Genomic DNA, 18916 nt, shown 5'->3' with positions numbered 1-18916 from the left:
GTGTACTTTTCGGGTCGTATTTTCCACGTATTACTTCATGAATGAAGTACAGAACCGTAACTGAGGTACAGTTGTGTTTTGATTTCAAAATAATATAAAAACTCAATGGAAAGATATGAAATAAAAACCATTAGCCTCTGAAAAAATTGTCAATATTCTATCGGTTGTTATATTACACAATACACAAGGGCAGAGAGGGAGATAAAGGTATTGTATTTGGATAACATGTTTAGCTAGGCGAAGGCCAATTGTACGACCAATGTTTTAACTGTATACATTTATAAAGACACACACACACACACACACACACACATATATATATATATATATATATATATATATATATACATATATATATATATATATATATATATATATATATATTTATATATATATATATATATATATATATATATATATATATATATATATATATATATATATATATATATATATACTTACATATTTACACACACACACACACATATATATATATATATATATATATATATATATATATATATATATATATATATATATATATATATATATATATATGTATATTTGTTATGAGATGGGGATCAATATTGAATTAATTAGGATGTCCCTTAAATGTTTATCATCATCATCCTCTCCACGCCTTGACGCAAAGGGCCTCTTATAGATTTCGCCAGTCGTCTCCATCTTGAGCTTTTAAATCAATACTTCTCCATTCATCATCTCCCACTTCACACTTCATAGTCCTCAGCCATGTAGGTCTGGGTCTTCCAACTCTTCTAGTGCCTTGTGGAGCCCAGTTAAAAGTTTGGTGAACTAATCTCTCATCCACATATGGCACTCGGGTAATCTCTGTTATAGTTTCATTTCTAATCCTGTCTTGCCACTTGACACCCAATATTCTTCTTAGGGCTTTGTTTTGTAATCTACAAACTCTGTTGGAGATTCTTTCATTTTCATACCACGACTCATGTCCATATACTAAACTGATATATAGCCTAATTTTTATTTCTAATTTCAGGCGATTAAATTTCCAAATTTTACTTAACCTAGCCATATTCTGATTTGCTTTTTTTTCAATTCTAAGTGTTACATTGTTTTAAAAAATCATGGAACCTCATCCTGATTCAAAGTTCTAAATTCTTATTAGATCATCGCAAAATTATATCGAATCAACTCTAGAATATCATCATCATCATCATCATCATTATTATTATTATTATTATTATTATTATTATTATTATCATTATTATTATTATTATTATTATTATTATTATTATTATTATTATTATTATTATTATTATTATTATTATTATTGATCGTCATGTTCAAGCAGTCTTATGTAGAAAATGAGCTTTTACTGAAGGGGAAAAAAGAATGAATAGAATAGAACAAGTTAAGAGAATGGAAATCGATTGAGTACATAGGTAGTTATTGGTAAAAAAAATAAGGTAATTGCAAGATAAATGGAATAGGAAATTAGATAAAAGCTTGCTGGGGCATGCCTTGAAAAAATGTGACTTGATCCAAAGACTGTACTGCGGATCATTGCAGACTATTGCAACTTGAGCTAGGAGAATACTGGTTTTAGGATCACGAACTGAATACTGGTTTTAGGATCACGTACTGAATACTGGTTTTAGGATCATGAACTGAATACTGGTTTTAGGATCACGTACTGAATACTGGTTTTAGGATCACGAACTGAATACTGGTTTTAGGATCACGAACTGAATACTGGTTTTAGGATCACGAACCGAATACTGGTTTTAGGATCACGAACTGAATACTGGTTTTAAGATCACGAACTGAATACTGGTTTTAGGATCACGTACTGAATACTGGTTTTAGGATCACGAACTGAATACTGGTTTTAAGATCACGAACTGAATACTGGTTTTAGGATCACGAACTGAATACTGGTTTTAGGATCACGAACTGAATACTGGTTTTAGGATCACGAACTGAATACTGGTTTTAGGATCACGAACTGAGTCTAGCGGTATAAAGTACCTGATAGCTCTATTCATATGGTACTGAATTAACTTTTCACATGAATTACGGGTCATGCAAGACATCATACTCTAATTATTCATGCTTATCTAAGTGTTTATTTTGTCTTATTTATAAAGGAATTAACACATTTCATGTATTTTTTTTTTAGTAAAATTAATATGCTTTTGTTTTATTTTTAATTTTGGTTTCTCTTTTCAGGTATGTGTTGTTCACCAGTAAATCCAGAGGTGTTTTTGTTAAGGTAAAAGATATGATAAATTTTCAAATATGGTTCATTTAAAATACTTTACTAGACACGCCCCTAAATTAGCCATTTTGATCGTTGACAGATTTTGGATAACCCGTGTCTTTTATGATGATAAACAACAGATTGAATTCTATTGCCTTTCAAATAAGTATATTTTTAGTGATATAATTTGGATAACCCGTGTCTTTTATGATGATAAACAACAGATTGAATTCTATTGCCTTTCAAATAAGTATATTTTTAGTGACAGAATTTGAATAACCCGTGTCTTTTATGATGATAAACAACAGATTGAATTCTATTGCCTTTCAAATAAGTATATTTTTAGTGACAGAATTTGAATAACCCGTGTCTTTTATGATGATAAACAACAGATTGAATTCTATTGCCTTTCAAATAAGTATATTTTTAGTGACAGAATTTGAATAACCCGTGTCTTTTATGATGATAAACAACAGATTGAATTCTATTGCCTTTCAAATAAGTATATTTTTAGTGACAGAATTTGAATAACCCGTGTCTTTTATGATGATAAACAACAGATTGAATTCTATTGCCTTTCAAATAAGTATATTTTTAGTGATATAATTTGGATAACCCGTGTCTTTTATGATGATAAACAACAGATTGAATTCTATTGCCTTTCAAATAAGTATATTTTTAGTGACAGAATTTGGATAACCCGTGTCTTTTATGATGATAAACAACAGATTGAATTCTATTGCCTTTCAAATAAGTATATTTTTAGTGACAGAATTTGGATAACCCGTGTCTTTTATGATGATAAACAACAGATTGAATTCTATTGCCTTTCAAATAAGTATATTTTTAGTGACAGATTTTTGGATAACCCGTGTCTTTTATGATGATAAACAACAGATTGAATTCTATTGCCTTTCAAATAAGTATATTTTTAGTGACAGATTTTGGATAACCCGTGTCTTTTATGATGATAAACAACAGATTGAATTCTATTGCCTTTCAAATAAGTATATTTTTAGTGACAGATTTTGGATAACCCGTGTCTTTTATGATGATAAACAACAGATTGAATTCTATTGCCTTTCAAATAAGTATATTTTTAGTGACAGATTTTGGATAACCCGTGTCTTTTATGATGATAAACAACAGATTGAATTCTATTGCCTTTCAAATAAGTATATTTTTAGTGACAGATTTTGGATAACCCGTGTCTTTTATGATGATAAACAACAGATTGAATTCTATTGCCTTTCAAATAAGTATATTTTTAGTGACAGATTTTGGATAACCCGTGTCTTTTATGATGATAAACAACAGATTGAATTCTATTGCCTTTCAAATAAGTATATTTTTAGTGACAGATTTTGGATAACCCGTGTCTTTTATGATGATAAACAACAGATTGAATTCTATTGCCTTTCAAATAAGTATATTTTTAGTGACAGAATTTGGATAACCCGTGTCTTTTATGATGATAAACAACAGATTGAATTCTATTGCCTTTCAAATCAGTATATTTTTAGTGACAGAATTTGGATAACCCGTGACTTTTAGGATGATAAACAACAGATTGAATTCTATTGCCTTTCAAATAAGTATATTTTTAGTGACAGATTTTGGATAACCCGTGTCTTTTATGATGATAAACAACAGATTGAATTCTATTGCCTTTCAAATAAGTATATTTTTAGTGACAGAATTTGGATAACCCGTGTCTTTTATGATGATAAACAACAGATTGAATTCTATTGCCTTTCAAATCAGTATATTTTTAGTGACAGAATTTGGATAACCCGTGACTTTTAGGATGATAAACAACAGATTGAATTCTATTGCCTTTCAAATAAGTATATTTTTAGTGACAGAATTTGGATAACCCGTGTCTTTTATGATGATAAACAACAGATTGAATTCTATTGCCTTTCAAATAAGTATATTTTTAGTGACAGATTTTGGATAACCCGTCTCTTTTATGATGATAAACAACAGATTGAATTCTATTGCCTTTCAAATAAGTATATTTTTAGTGACAGAATTTGGATAACCCGTGTCTTTTATGATGATAAACAACAGATTGAATTCTATTGCCTTTCAAATAAGTATATTTTTAGTGACAGATTTTGGATAACCCGTCTCTTTTATGATGATAAACAACAGATTGAATTCTATTGCCTTTCAAATAAGTATATTTTTAGTGACAGAATTTGGATAACCCGTGTCTTTTATGATGATAAACAACAGATTGAATTCTATTGCCTTTCAAATAAGTATATTTTTAGCGCTCATGTTAAAACTAATCCGTAACGTTTGCTTCAAGTTCATGAAGTGATTTTCTGGAGTTAGCTTGTTTCTTGTGTAGCTGGCAAGAGTAGTGAGCGGAATGTATTCATTTTGAGGCACGGTATTTATCAACTCCTGTATAGTAAATGAGTGGAAAAAAAAAAGTTTTTTTTTTTATTGAATTATATTTTAAATCCTGCTAAAGAAATGTTTATTATTATTATTATTATTATTATTATTATTATTATTATTATTATTAGTAGTAGTAGTAGTAGTAGTAGTAGTAGTAGTAGTAGTAGTAGTAGTATCATTGTTTTTATTTTTTTGTGATTAATTCTCCATTAGTAGTTTGGTACAAAAATTCTCAAATGAAATTTGTTAGATTATGTTAAAAAACATCAAACGGACGCGGTTCTTTGAACTGTCTTAATTACGAGTTTAAAAAAAAAAATATATATAATAGAAACTATTTTTAGTATGTCTTGGAATTATTATTTGTATCAACATTCTCTAAAAATCACATCTTAGCCTATTTTCATACACGCCTGCAAGTCTTAAGGACCATCAAGTTACATTCTTGGGAAACAGCCATCTTACATTCTGGAAGTGTTTTCTTTTAATAAAAACTTGATAAAATATTCGTAGTTTCTAAAGGCTCTTTCGATCTACCGAGCCATGTTGTCCAGGAATCAGAGAAGATTTGCTGTATGGTCATTTTAACTCTTAACAGAGTCATTGGGTCCTGTGACTGGTCAGGCATTAGTACATTGGAGCCTTCTCCTTGGTTACGGCTCCTTTTCCCTTTGCCTACACATGACCCTAATAGTCTGGCCTATTCTGTACATACTCTCCTCTGTCCTCATACACCTGACAACACTGAGATTATCAAACAGTTCTTCTTCGCTTAAGGGGTTAACTACTACACTGTAATTGGCCAGCAGCTACTTTCCTCTTGGTAAGGGTAGAAGAGACTCTTTAGCTATGGTAAGCAGCTCTTCTTGGAGAAAGACACTCCAAAATGAAACCTTTGTGTTCTAGTCTTGGGCAGTGCCATAGCCTCTATACCATGGTTTTTCATTGTCATGGGTAGAGTTCTTTTGCTTGAGGGTACACTCCGGCACACTAATCTGTTATTTCTCTTCCTCTTGTTTTTTGAAGTTTTAATAATTTATAAATGATTTATTTTGATGTTGTTACTGTTCTTAAAATATTTTGTTTAATTGTTAACTACTTCTCTTTAAAGTTTACTTAATTCCTTTCCTCGCTGGGCTATTTTCCCCATTGGGACTTGTGTTGAATACGCATATTGTTTTTCTTCCTGTAATATATAGTTTTTGTTATTAATGTCTATTAGTTTTGTAATGGCATTAATGTGAAATTACCTTACACAACTTTTTTTTTCCCCCCTTGGTGTTCTATCTGACATTTTTGAAATAGGATATGGAGGTTTGCAGCTGTTATAAAGTTTAGAGAGTAACATGTAATAAGCTACAAAAGTTGAAATTTTGTGAAATCCTTAATTTATTCAGCCCTGTGGATTATTATGCTTAAACTTTCCATGGTTCTAAATTACTTGCTGTGTACCGTATTTGAATATTATTCAAGTAATACAACTATTGGCACCGTAGAGCTCTTATTACACTTATGAGGTGCAGCTTGGTAAACTTTTTTTTAAAAGCAGGACTATTGTCGGATTAGTGTGAGCAAAATCATTGCCATGCCAAATGCTGTTATATAGGTAGTAGGTTGGCCAGTGCACCAGCCACCCGTTGAGATACTACCGCTAGAGAGTTATGGGGTCTTTTGACTGGCCAGACAGTACTACATTGGATCCTCCTCTCTGGTTACGGTTCATTTTCCCTTTGCCTACATACACACTGAATAGTCTGGCATATTCTTTACATATTCTCCTCTATCCTCATACACCTGACAACACAGATTACCAATTAATTCTTCATCACCCAAGGGGTTACTGCACTGTAATTGTTCAGTGCCACTTTCCTCTTGGTAAGGGTAGAAGAGACTCTTTAGCTATGGTAAGCAGCTCTTCTAGGAGAAGGACACTCCAAAATCAAACCACTGTTCTCTAGTCTTGGGTAGTGCCATAGCCTCTGTACCATGGCCTTTCACTGTCTTGGGTTAGAGTTCTCTTGCTTGAGGGTACACTCGAGCACACTCTCCTATCTTATTTTTCTAACTCTTGTTTTGTTAAAGTTTTTATAGTTTATATAGGAGATATTTATTGTTGTTACTCTTCTTAGAATATTTTATTTTCCTTTTTTCCTTTCCGCACTGAGCTATTTTCCCTGTTGGAGCCCCTGGGCTTATAGCATACTGCTTTTCCAACTAGGGTTGTAGCTTAGTAAGTAATAATAATAATAATAATAATAATTGGGCTTATAGCATATTGCTTTTCCAGCTAGGGTTGTAGCTTAGCAAGTAATAATTATAATAATAATAGCAGTAGTGGTGGCGGAACGTTTATATTCGATTGCATACCATCTTTCTCAAAGAAGTTCTAACCCTCTTGTTCTTTGAAATGTCTATCCAATATGAGTTCTTTTAAAGTATTTAACTATTGGGACTATGGAACTCAGCCATTTTTGTCTGGACTGAGCTTTATTCGCCTAACATAATTTTAGCATTGTTGTGAGTTATCATTAATATGCAGACCTTTCGAAGTTTATAACGTCCTTGATGTCTTTGACGGTTTTTGTTAATCCGTAGAAGTTTGATTTTTGAATAATGATATTCTATATAAGAATAATAGGGATTCGTTTGTTTAACTTTTGTGTAACTATTCTGCGGGAAATGAGCACGTTTTCTCTCGCTGTCGTGCAGCCAGGGCCCAGTCTTAACCATAGGCCTCTTTACAGGTAGGCCTATGTAGAATGAAAGAAATTTACCTTGATGCGAGCATCTGGACAGTAGGTAACATTCCTAGGGTCTTTTCATCATTACCATCGCTTATATTAACCCAATTTTGAATGTATACGTCCACTTAAGTAGAGGGATTCTGCTGTTTCTTCTTTCCATCATTATTATTTATATTACTGGTAGTTGAAGTATTTCATTTTGAGTAGTACGAGTTGCTTTCTTCCTTGAAGAAAAAAGCAATCTTCAGAAGCACCAAGTAATCGGCCTGAATATCACATGGTGAAGTTTCGACGACTCCAGAAGCTGTTTTAGGAACTTTTTTTTAACTCTCTCTCTCTCTCTCTCTCTCTCTCTCTCTCTCTCTCTCTCTCTCTCTCTCTCTCTCTCTCGTCGTTAAGCAGTTTTGACGCAAGTGGAAAGTCTGGAGAGGTTTCCATGGTAACGCAAGGGACGCTTTTGTTTGACGTAATCTCTCTCTCTCTCTCTCTCTCTCTCTCTCTCTCTCTCTCTCTCTCTCTCTCTCTCTCTCTCTCTCAGTTATTTTTATTAATATTTTATTTTTAATTTTCACCCCTTTTTACTACGTTTTTCTTAAACAATTCGTCTTATTTTATGGCCATTTTCATCTTTGTCTCTGTCTGTCCGTCTCCAAGTGATAATTATGATGACGTCAGTGTCAATTATTTTTTATTTCTGGGTCTTTTTCTTTCTAGTGATATATCACTTATTGGGTGTTTTATTTTCATGTTGTGTTCTTCCAATAACGTCTTTGATGTATTCCATTCTTTTGTCTTCATCACTTATTTCTTTATTGATACGCAAATTCTTATTTTTTTCTGTAATTCCCTGTTCTTTTTCATTACGTAGATGTTTCTTTGTCCATTCAGATTAATCCAGAATTAATGAGAAGAGTTAACGCTCATTGTGATATTGAATTTTAATTCTTTATCATCTTTGTATTAATTATATGATTATTAAGAACTTGATGAATTTATCATTATAGCATTTGTTTTTCGTCTTGTTACCTTTTGTTAAAATATATTTCTGCTAACTAACATGTTAGTTTAATTGTTAATTTGTTAATTAATCGACTTTCCAATAATATAGCTATCAAGCGTAAAAGTCAAAAGCTACAGTCGCTCTGGAGAGACATAATGGATGGCGTGGGATTTACCGCATCGGAAAATGCAATGAAGACGTGTTTAAAGAGAAGTGAATTCGGCGTTGAAGGAAAAATGTGAAAGGATTGAATTAAAAGACTAAATTAAGAAATAGAGGCATGTAATATATATATAAATAGATTCAATGCAGAAGAACCTAGACACAGAGGGAAGATGTATCCCTAAATAGGAAAAGAATATCAAAAGAAACTACGTAGAGAAATCGAGGAAGGATATTTGGAGAAGAATACGAAAGTGAAAAGGATTCAGATGCAGATGAAATCCTCAAGACACTTCACAGTAGGATATAATGGAGAAGAAACTGCAAATAGAAAGGAGGTAAAGCAAAATAAGTCGATAATAGGAAGGAGGTAAAGTAGAACTCAATAATAGGAGATGGTAAAGCAGAATAAATTAAAAGTGGGGTAAATCAAAAGAAACTCTTAATTAAAAGAAGGAAAGCAGAAGAAACTCGGAATAGAATATAGGTATAGTAAGAAAAAATAGAAAGAAGGTGAAGTAAAAGATACTCGAAATAGAAAGGAGGTAAAGCAAAAGAATCTCGAAGTAGAAAGGAGGTAATACAGAAAGAAACTCGAGATAGGAAGGATGTAAAGCAGAAAGAAACTCGAAATAGAAAGAATATAAAACAGAAGAAACTCGAAATAGAAAGAATGTAAAGCAGAAGAAACATGAAATAGAAAGGAGGTAAAACAGAAGAAACTCGAAATAGAAAGGATGTAAAACAGTAAGAAACTCGAAATAGGAAAAATGTAAAGCAGAAGAAACTCGAGATAGAAAGAATGTAAAGCAGAAGAAACATGAAATAGAAAGGAGGTAAAGCAGAAGAAACTCGAAATAGAAAGAATGTAAAGTAGAAGAAACTCGAAATAGAAAGGAGGTTAAGCAGAAGAAACTCGAAATAGAAAGGAGGTAAAGCAGAAGAAACTCGAAATAGAAAGGAGGTAAAGCAGAAGAAACTCGAAATAGAAAGGAGGTAAAAAAGAAGAAACTCGAAATAGAAAGGAGGTTAAGCAGAAGAAACTCGAAATAGAAAGAATGTAAAACAGAAGAAACTCGAAATAGAAAGGAGGTAAAGCATAAGAAACACGAAATATGAAGGAGATAAAGGAGAATAAACTCAAAATAGAAAGGAGGTAAAACAAAAGAAACTCGAAATAGAAAGAATGTAAAGCCGAAGAAACTCAAAATAAAAAGAATGTAAAACAGAAGAAACTCGAAATAGAAAGAAAGTAAAACAGAAAGAAACTCGAAATAAAAAGAATGTAAAGGAGAAGATACTCGAAATAAAAAGAATGTAAAGCAGAAGAAACTCTAAATACGAAGGGTGTAAAATAGTAAGAAACTCGAATGGAAAGAATGTAAAGCAGAAGAAACTCGAAATAGAAAGGAGATATAGTAGAGGAAAATCGAAATAGAAAGGAGGTAAAGCAGAAGAAACTTGAAATAGAAAGCAGTTAAAGCAGAAGAAACTCGAAATAGAAAGGAGGTAAAACAAAAGAAACTCGAAATAGAAAGGATGTAAAACAGTAAGAAACTCGAAATAGGAAAAATGTAAAGCAGAAGAAACTCGAAATAGAAAGAATGTAAAGCAGAAGAAACTCGAAATAGAAAGGAGGTAAAGCAGAAGAAACTTGAAATAGAAAGAATGTAAAGCAGATGAAACTCGAAATAGAAAGAATGTAAAGCAGAAGAAACTCGAAATAGAAAGGAGGTAAAACAGGAGAAACTCGAAATAGAAAGGAGGTAAAGCAGAAGAAACTCGAAATAGAAAGTAGGTAAAGCAGATGAAACTTGAAATAGGAAGCAGTTAAAGCTGAAGAAACTCGAAATAGAAAGGAGGTAAAGGAGAATAAACTCGAAACAGAAAGGAGGTAAAGCAGAAGAAACTCGAAATAGAAAGGAGGTAAAGCAGAAGAAATTCGAAGTAGAAAGGAGGTAAAGCAGAAGAAACTCGAAATAGAAAGGAGGTAAAGCAGAAGAAACTCGAAATAGAAAGGAAGTAAAGCAGATGAAACTCGAAATAGAAAGGAGGTAAAGCAGAAGAAACTCGAAATAGAAAGGAGGTAAAGCAGAAGAAACTCGAAATAGAAAGGAGGTAAAGCAGATAAAACTCGAAATAGAAAGAATGTAAAGCAGATGAAACTCGAAATAGAAAGGAGGTAAAGCAGAAGAAACTTGAAATAGAAAGGAGGTAAAGCAGTAGAAACTCGAAATAGAAAGAATGTAAAGCAGAAGATACTTGAAATACTAAGGATGTAAAACAATAAGAAACTCGAAATAGAAAGAATGTAAAGCAGAAGATACTTGAAATACTAAGGATGTAAAACAATAAGAAACTCGAAATAGAAAGAATGTAAAGCAGAAAAAACTCGAAATAGAAAGAATGTAAAGCAGAAGAAACTCGAAATAGAAAGAATGTAAAGCAGAAGAAACTCGAAATAGAAAGAATGTAAAGCAGATGAAACTCGAAATAGAAAGTAGGTAAAGCAGAAGAAACTCGAAATAGAAAGGAGGTAAAGCAGAAGAAACTCGAAATAGAAAGGAGTTAAAACAGAAAGAAACTCGAAATAGAAAGGAGGTAAAACAGTAGAAACTTGAAATAGAAAAGAGGTTAAACTGAAAGAAGATCGAAATAGAAAGGAGGTAAAAAAGAAGAAACTCGAAATAGAAAAATAGGTGAAACTTGAAATGGAAATTAGGTGAAGCAGAAGGGAACAAGAAATAGAAAGGAGGCAAAACTGAAAGAAACTCTAAATAGAAAGATTGTAAAGCAGAAGAAACTTGAAATAAAAGCTAGCAAAAGGAGGTATAATAGAAGAAACTCGAAATAGAAAGGAGGCAAAACAGAAAGAAACTATATAGAAAGAATGCAAAGCAGAAGAAACCTAACATATGAAGGAGGTAAAACAGAAAGAAACTCGAAATAGAAAGGAAGTAAAACAGAATTTCCAATAGAAAGGAGGTAAAACAGAAGAAACTCGAAGAGTAACGAGGTAAGACAAGGGGAAACTTGAAATAGAAATTATATAAAGCAGAAGAAACCCAAAACAAAAAGTAGGTAAAAGAGATGAAATTCGAAATAGAATAAATTTGAAGTAGAATAATCTCGAAATAGGAGGCAAAGCATAAGACCTCGAAATGGAAAGGTTTAGAAGTTTTGAGGTGGAGCGTATAAGATCCAGGAAACTGGATTTAAAAGGAATTTAATGTAAAAAAAAAAAATCGAGAGGACATGGTTAAGAATATTGGAGATTATAATCTGAATTTAGAACTATTACATGCATGGAAACGGGATAGGGAAAAAGAAAGGTATTAAGAAGAAACTCAATAAAGAATTATTTAATGTAAAAAAAATTCGAGATCGGTAAAGGGGGAGATATAATGTTAAAGAAACTCGAAACTAAGTTGATGAAATCAAAATATAAAGGAAATAGAATAGGAATGATATAATGGAGAGAAAGAGTTTAATGCCAAAGATAATTTGGGAATTGGTGAGAGGGTGGATTTAATGGAAAAAAATCCAGAAAATAAAAGAATTCAATGAAAAAGATCTAGTAGTGAATAATTGGCTGGATAAGATATAGAAATCCGTAATAGAATGATTTAAACCAAAAGAAACTAATAAGAGAAATAGGAAAAGGGAGACCCGAAATAGAACCATTTTAATGCCACAGAAACAGCTGAGGGAGGTTATAATGGTGAAGAAACCTGAAGTAAAGCATTTTAAAGATGGCGAAACTCAAGAAGAGAAGGAGAAAGGTACAAGGGTGTACTGCAATACAAACCCCAAGGAGAAAGAATTAATGTTGAAGATACTCGGAAGTGTAATAAAGAGGAGGATGTGATGGACAAGATCATGGGACTGGAAACGATATGGTGCATAAGAGACACTAGACAGAAAAGAGTTAAGGAAGGATGTAGTGGAGAATAAAACTAGAGGAAACCCGAAATAAGTGATTATGTTAAAAAACAAACAAGAAAGAGAAATGAATAAGGAAGTTGATATAATGGAGAAAATCCCACAATCTAAAAACTAATACACATTAAACTGAAGATATACACAATAAATGTGATATCGGTTGAACCTAGAAGAAGAGAAGAAGAGTGAGCGTTATGAAAGAATTTAATGTGCAAATCTCGAAGCAGGTGTTAGCCACTAACTTATGCACTACTTTCGTTTGCATGCATGGACGAGCTCTTTCACACGCTTACGGTTTGTCTTTATAATCTCTTATCACGTAGAATCATGCATTCCCTTGAGTGCGTGCATCGATGTTACTCTGTGAATTTTCTTGCTTTTGATATACTATTACAATCCCGATGTCTCGTCACGTGTATTGCATGTATTGAACTCATATTTATCGAGCTATGTACCGCACATAAAAGCATACATAAAACATACGATTGTGCATATGATGAAAGTATTAACCTTCCCATCTCTCTCTCTCTCTCTCTCTCTCTCTCTCTCTCTCTCTCTCTCTCTCTCTCTCTCTCTCTCTCACACACACACACACACACACACACACAAGGTAACAATTGACATTTCCTGGAATGCAGTAACAACACAATTTTTATTTTCTTTTTCTCGGAACCTGACTTTTCCACGTACGCCGATGAAAAATTCCAATCACTTCTTTTGTGCTTGCGTGATACGCCCCCCCCCCCCTCCTTGCCCTCCCTACCGTCCACCTACCCCCCCCTCCCCCCCCCCCTCTCTCTCTCTCTCTCTCTCTCTCTCTCTCTCTCTCTCTCTCTCTCTCTCTCTCTCTCTCTCTCTCTCTCCCTCATTTTATGTAAATAATCATAATTATGCGTGTGGGAGAAGTCAGAATAGATCAGACCACTTTAGGTTGAACCTGGTATTACCCGTCATCAGAACGCTCTACAGAAATAGATATTAGGGTGTAACCTGACCTTTGGGACTTGGAGGATCTTTGACCCAAGGACATGATGGGGATTTACCCGTCCTTTGGCTTCGATTGCAATCAGGACCTTGCGATGATTATACTTAGTGACAGGGTGTTCAAAATTGACATTATTTTGATAATGCTAACGATACAGCTCTGGTTTAATGTATCAATTCTGGAAATATGATTCCACACATTATCTTTTAATCGCGGTAAACGACATACCTATAGTCCATTTCTTTTAGCGATGCATATTTGCACCGACTCGCAGCGGTGCCCTTTTACCTCGGAAAAGTTTCCAAATCGCTGATTGGTTGGACAAGATAATTCTAACCAATCAGCGATCAGGAAACTTTTCAGAGCTAAAAGGGCACCGCCGCCAGTCGGTGCAAATATGCATCGCTAAAAGAAATGGACTATAGGTATTAATTGCGAAATGTATGTTAACTAATTACTCCCATTGCCCAAAATATAGCGAATTGAGACTCCGCCTTCTAAAATCCTTTTGAAATATCAGAGTTCAACCATTGTAGATTCAACGCCTCTACTTGAGAATCTAGAACACGTAACTCTTTGAGTCTTACTAATCTCGAGATTAAAGACATGGTTTTTTAAGCAATATATATATATATATATATATATATATATATATATATATATATATATATATATATATATATATATATATATATATATATATATGTGTGTGTGTGTGTGTGTGTGTGTGTGTGTGTGTGTGTGTGTGTGTTTATATATAAATATATGTAGAGAGAGAGAGAGAGAGAGAGAGAGAGAGAGAGAGGAGAGAGAGAGAGAGAGAGAGAGAGAGAGAGAGAGAGCTTATCTTGTACAACAAATAAAATTAGTTTTTAGTAAAATAACTCCAGTTGTGTAACCCTATCTATTTTGATATAGAAAGTGATATTACGTGATATATGTTAAAACTTGGCCCAATGGCATTTTCTTAGGTTATAAGTATGAGTATGAGAAAACTGAATTCGTCGCTTCGGTTAAGGTGATGTATTGTCCATAAATTTTTTAATTAGTGAATAGCCTTACCCTATCCTCACCACTCTAAGGCCGGTCCCTACTTAAGAATAGAAGTTTTCCGTATCTTCTTATATCTAGTTTTCTATACCGGCTTAATAATCTCATGATTTGGCTGATTCGAGAGAGAGAGAGAGAGAGAGAGAGAGAGAGAGAGAGAGAGAGAGAGAGAGAGAGAGAGAGAGAGAGAGGAGAGAGTAATGGAACAATATTTATGTGAATAGAGAAATGTTGATGGCCTTTGCTGTTTTGACATCAAATTTTTTTCTTTTTTTTTCCCTTTTGAAAATTATTAATCCTCATTGCAGTACTGCATTTTGGAGTCTCACTCTTTTCTCCGTAAATGAAATTAATTTGTACTGTTATAGATTATTTTTTGAGAAACTGTAACTAAGGATATGAACTCTACGGTTTTAACCACCCTCTCTCCTAGTCCAGTTGAGGGCGTTGGCCTTCTGGGAAGGCCATTAAGCTCGAAGGAATACATTCTTCTCTAACTTTGTTCCCGAGAATTCTAAAATCACAGCTCATTCCTGTATTTTGAGGAAGACTTGTCGGTTAATTTTTTTCCCATTGAATTCAAACAACTCTAGTTATTTTGGTTGAAGGTAGTTTGTACTAAACAACTTGTGTTATTTGGTTGAAGGTAGTTTTTATTACAAAGAAAGAGAGTCAAGAGATCCAGATAGAGAGTAACAGAACTATTGGGATGGGAGAGTGAGGCATTCAAATAATTTATTAAAAGAACAGGAGAAAAAGAGAATTTCGCGGAATTGCAATTTACCGCCGCACCCTTTCATAAATACTCGTTTATTTAATAGATGAAAAGAGCCCAGGTACAAAAACAAGCGTCAGTGAAATCATTACCTGACATGTAGGCAGTTCAAGGGGCACATGATAGAACTGGCTACTGTGACACACACACACACACACACACACACACACACACACACACACTTTCAAAGAGATAATCCTATTCCTAGGAAGAAAAACTAAAACAAAAATATGTTAGTGAAAATAAGAAAAATTGGAAAAGTGGTTTAGCCAATATTGGGGATAATAATTTTTCTGCTAGCTAAGTGCATGTTGTTTGTCCACAATTCATATATTGAAACGTGAATGTGATAGTGACTATTACCTTTTTTCCCTCTGGTGTTACCCCCCCTACTAGCTGAAATTGCATATGTACATACATACACACACACACACACACCACGCACACGACCACACACATATATATTTATATATTATATATGTATATATGTGTGTATATATATATGTGTATATATATATATATATTATATATATATATATATATATATATATATATATATATATATATATATATATATGTATGTATATATGTATATATATATATATATATATATATATATATATATATATATATATAAATATATATATATATATATTTATATATGTATGTATATATATATATATATATATATGTATATATATATATATATATATATATATATATATATATATATATATAGTGTATTTTGAGACGTACAGCAATGCGTATAATATAGAAATCCACTTATGATGGCATCTGTGGACTATGAAAAAGCCTTTGATAGTGTGCACAAGCCAATTTTGTGGAGAGTCCTGCATTATTATGGAATTTCTCTTAAATATGTGAATTTGATTAAATCTGTTCATGAGCATAGCAAGTGCAAAATTAATGTTAGTGGAGTCCTTTCAAATGAATTTCCTGTAAACAACGGATTAATCCAAGGGAATGTGTTGACATCTATATTGTTTATCCTCCTCATGGATTTTGTAATGCATAGAACAGTTGGAGATTGTTTTGAACTGGATTGGTAACAGGAAATAAGCTGACCTAGAATACGCTGAGGACGCTGTCCTTATTCGCAGAACACCACAGGATTTGCAATGCTTGCTTACCAGATTGCGTAAAATATCACATGAGGTTGGGCTCAAGATGAATAGAAAGATAGAGATGATGAGAACGGAATATGCAATGGAAGGTGAAGTATCATTGAAAGGAGAAAGGACTGATGAGGTAGAATCATTTAAGTATTTAGGAACTTTGATCTCCTATACAGGGTATTTAGAATTAGGGTTTAGTGAAAGATTGAAAAAAGGAAATCAGACTATGGCTAGGTTGAGTAAAACTTTGAAATCAAATCGCCTGAAATTACAAATAAAAATCAGGCTATATATCACAATAGTAAGATCTGTGTAATTGTATGGACAGGAGTCATGGAATGACAATGAAACTACCCCCAACAGATTTAGTGGATTTGAGAACAAAGCCCTCAGAAGAATATTAGGAGTTGAATGGCAGGATAGGATTAGAAATGAAACTTCAAGAGAGATGAGGCCTACTCGAGTGCCATACAGTATATGGATGAGATCATGGTGAGGGGTAGATGGAGATGGCTTGGGAATGCTCTTCGTACTCTTCAAGAGATATTAGTTCACCAAACGTTTAACTGGGCTCCATGAGGCACTAGAAGAGTTGGGAGGCCCAGTCTCGTGTATAAATACATTTAACACCTTTTTATTGCATGAGTTGAACATCTTTGTGCATTATATAGATATGGATATATGAAGTGTCGTTCTTGTATCATCAATGTTTTCATTTAACGTGATCCAGTGCTGCTGATGAGAGTAATAATGATTTCTAGGGATTTGATTGACAGCTGACAGGTTGCTAAATCAGGCGAATGGCCTTTTGAGATTTGATTGACAGCTTACGAGTTGCCCAATTAGATGGTTGCCGTCGTGGGTTTGATTGAAAGCATACTTGTTTACCTTCCTCGAATCGTTTGACGGTTTCCGATCAGATTCATGATTCGTCAACTGCTTCCGTTTATTTATTTTTTTAAGAACATTCGATTACGAGCAGTTGATATATACACTGACTTCATACCATATAAATTTGTTCATCAATGATTTCTCGAAGACGAGGAACTCAACTAGCAAGTCATTACAATACCATTAGTCGTTCGATTAGTTGGAAACAGGAGTTTTTCATTTCAAATCTTCCATTTTGTTAAGGCAATGGTGTCTATAAGGTATAAGTGAGAAAAAAAGTCTCGGAGATAAATATAAGGTATTTGTCATTTCGACATTTGACAAACTCTTCTTCCGGGGTAACGAAGGATCACCAGTATTTACTTTTCCTTTTCTATGATTTTTCTGTATCCTTGTGTTTCTCAATAGCATTGTGATAAACGCAGTGGCTTAAAATCCCTCGAATCATAGGAAAATGACCACTCATTGTGGAACGAGTTTTTTTATGTTTAAATCTAAAACTGCATTTCTGCTTAAATGGAGGATGGATTAAATTTGTTTTAGGCGTAGGTTAATAAAACGAGGAACTATAGTCCATTTATTTTAGCGATGCATATTTGCACCGACTCGCAGCGGTGCCCTTTTAGCTCGGAAAAGTTTCCGGATCGCTGATTGGTTGGACAAGATAATTCTAACCAATTAGCGATCAGGGAACTTTTCCGAGCTAAAAGGCCACCGCGGCGAGTCGGTGCAAATATGCATCGCTAAAAGAAATGGACTATAGATGTCTTGCGTTATATAACGCCTGCAATAACAAGAAATGGAAGGTTTAATACCGTGACCTATTCATTAGAAATCAATGATATTTAAAGGGAATTTTAAAATTTTTGAATTTGTGAATACTTGTTCGTTCCGTCTTCTGTAAATACAATATTATTCATTAGAAATTAATGATATTTAAAGGGAATTTTAAAAATTTTGAATTTGTGAATACTTGTTCGTTCCGTCTTATGTAAATACAATATTATTCATTAGAAATTAATGATATTTAAAGGGAATTTTAAAAATTTTGAATTTGTGAATACTTGTTCGTTCCGTCTTATGCAAATACAATATTATTCATTAGAAATTAATGATATTTAAAGGGAATTTTAAAAATTTGAATTTGTGAATACTTGTTCGTTCCGTCTCATGTAAATACAATATTATTCATTAGAAATTAATGATATTTAAAGGGAATTTTAAAAATTTTGAATTTGTGAATACTTGTTCGTTCCGCGTTATATAAATACAATATTCTTAGAAAGGGCGGCTTTATCTTGATATCCCCAGTTGTCTTATAAAAGGTATTGTAGAGCCAGTCTTAACACTCACTGAGAATCATGAAATTTCCGTATACATTTGACCTCATTTGCCATCTGCTTAGCTATTCAATTTACGGATTTTCACGTAACGTGGCGAAAAACTTAATCATGAGAATAAATGCAACTTCTAAACGGGAATGCAAATCGGGAAACTTTTAAGAAGAGGATTTTGTGTAAGGATATCCTATGAATAGCTATGCAACATCCATGAGGCAGAAATTCGTCATGAACGTG

At 33.1% G+C, this 18916-nt stretch overlaps 1 protein-coding gene and 1 pseudogene across 1 annotated transcript in view; both read left to right on the top strand.

Annotated features, from left to right (window-relative positions):
* LOC137632486 (uncharacterized) overlaps positions 1–18916 on the top strand; it is a 256035-nt pseudogene that overhangs the window by 70171 nt on the left and 166948 nt on the right.
* LOC137632379 (mucin-2-like) overlaps positions 1–18916 on the top strand; it is a 54420-nt gene that overhangs the window by 11850 nt on the left and 23654 nt on the right. Inside the window, exon 4 of the mRNA XM_068364314.1 lies at positions 2212–2254. Within this exon, the coding sequence (XP_068220415.1) occupies positions 2212–2254 (43 nt within the window). The remainder of the gene's footprint in view (positions 1–2211; positions 2255–18916) is intronic.

The sequence above is a fragment of the Palaemon carinicauda genome, chromosome 41, assembly GCF_036898095.1.
Source record: "Palaemon carinicauda isolate YSFRI2023 chromosome 41, ASM3689809v2, whole genome shotgun sequence".
NCBI classification, from domain to species: domain Eukaryota; kingdom Metazoa; phylum Arthropoda; class Malacostraca; order Decapoda; family Palaemonidae; genus Palaemon; species Palaemon carinicauda.
Note: the sequence above shows the minus strand (reverse complement) of the source record. Positions and strands in the feature narration are given on the sequence as shown.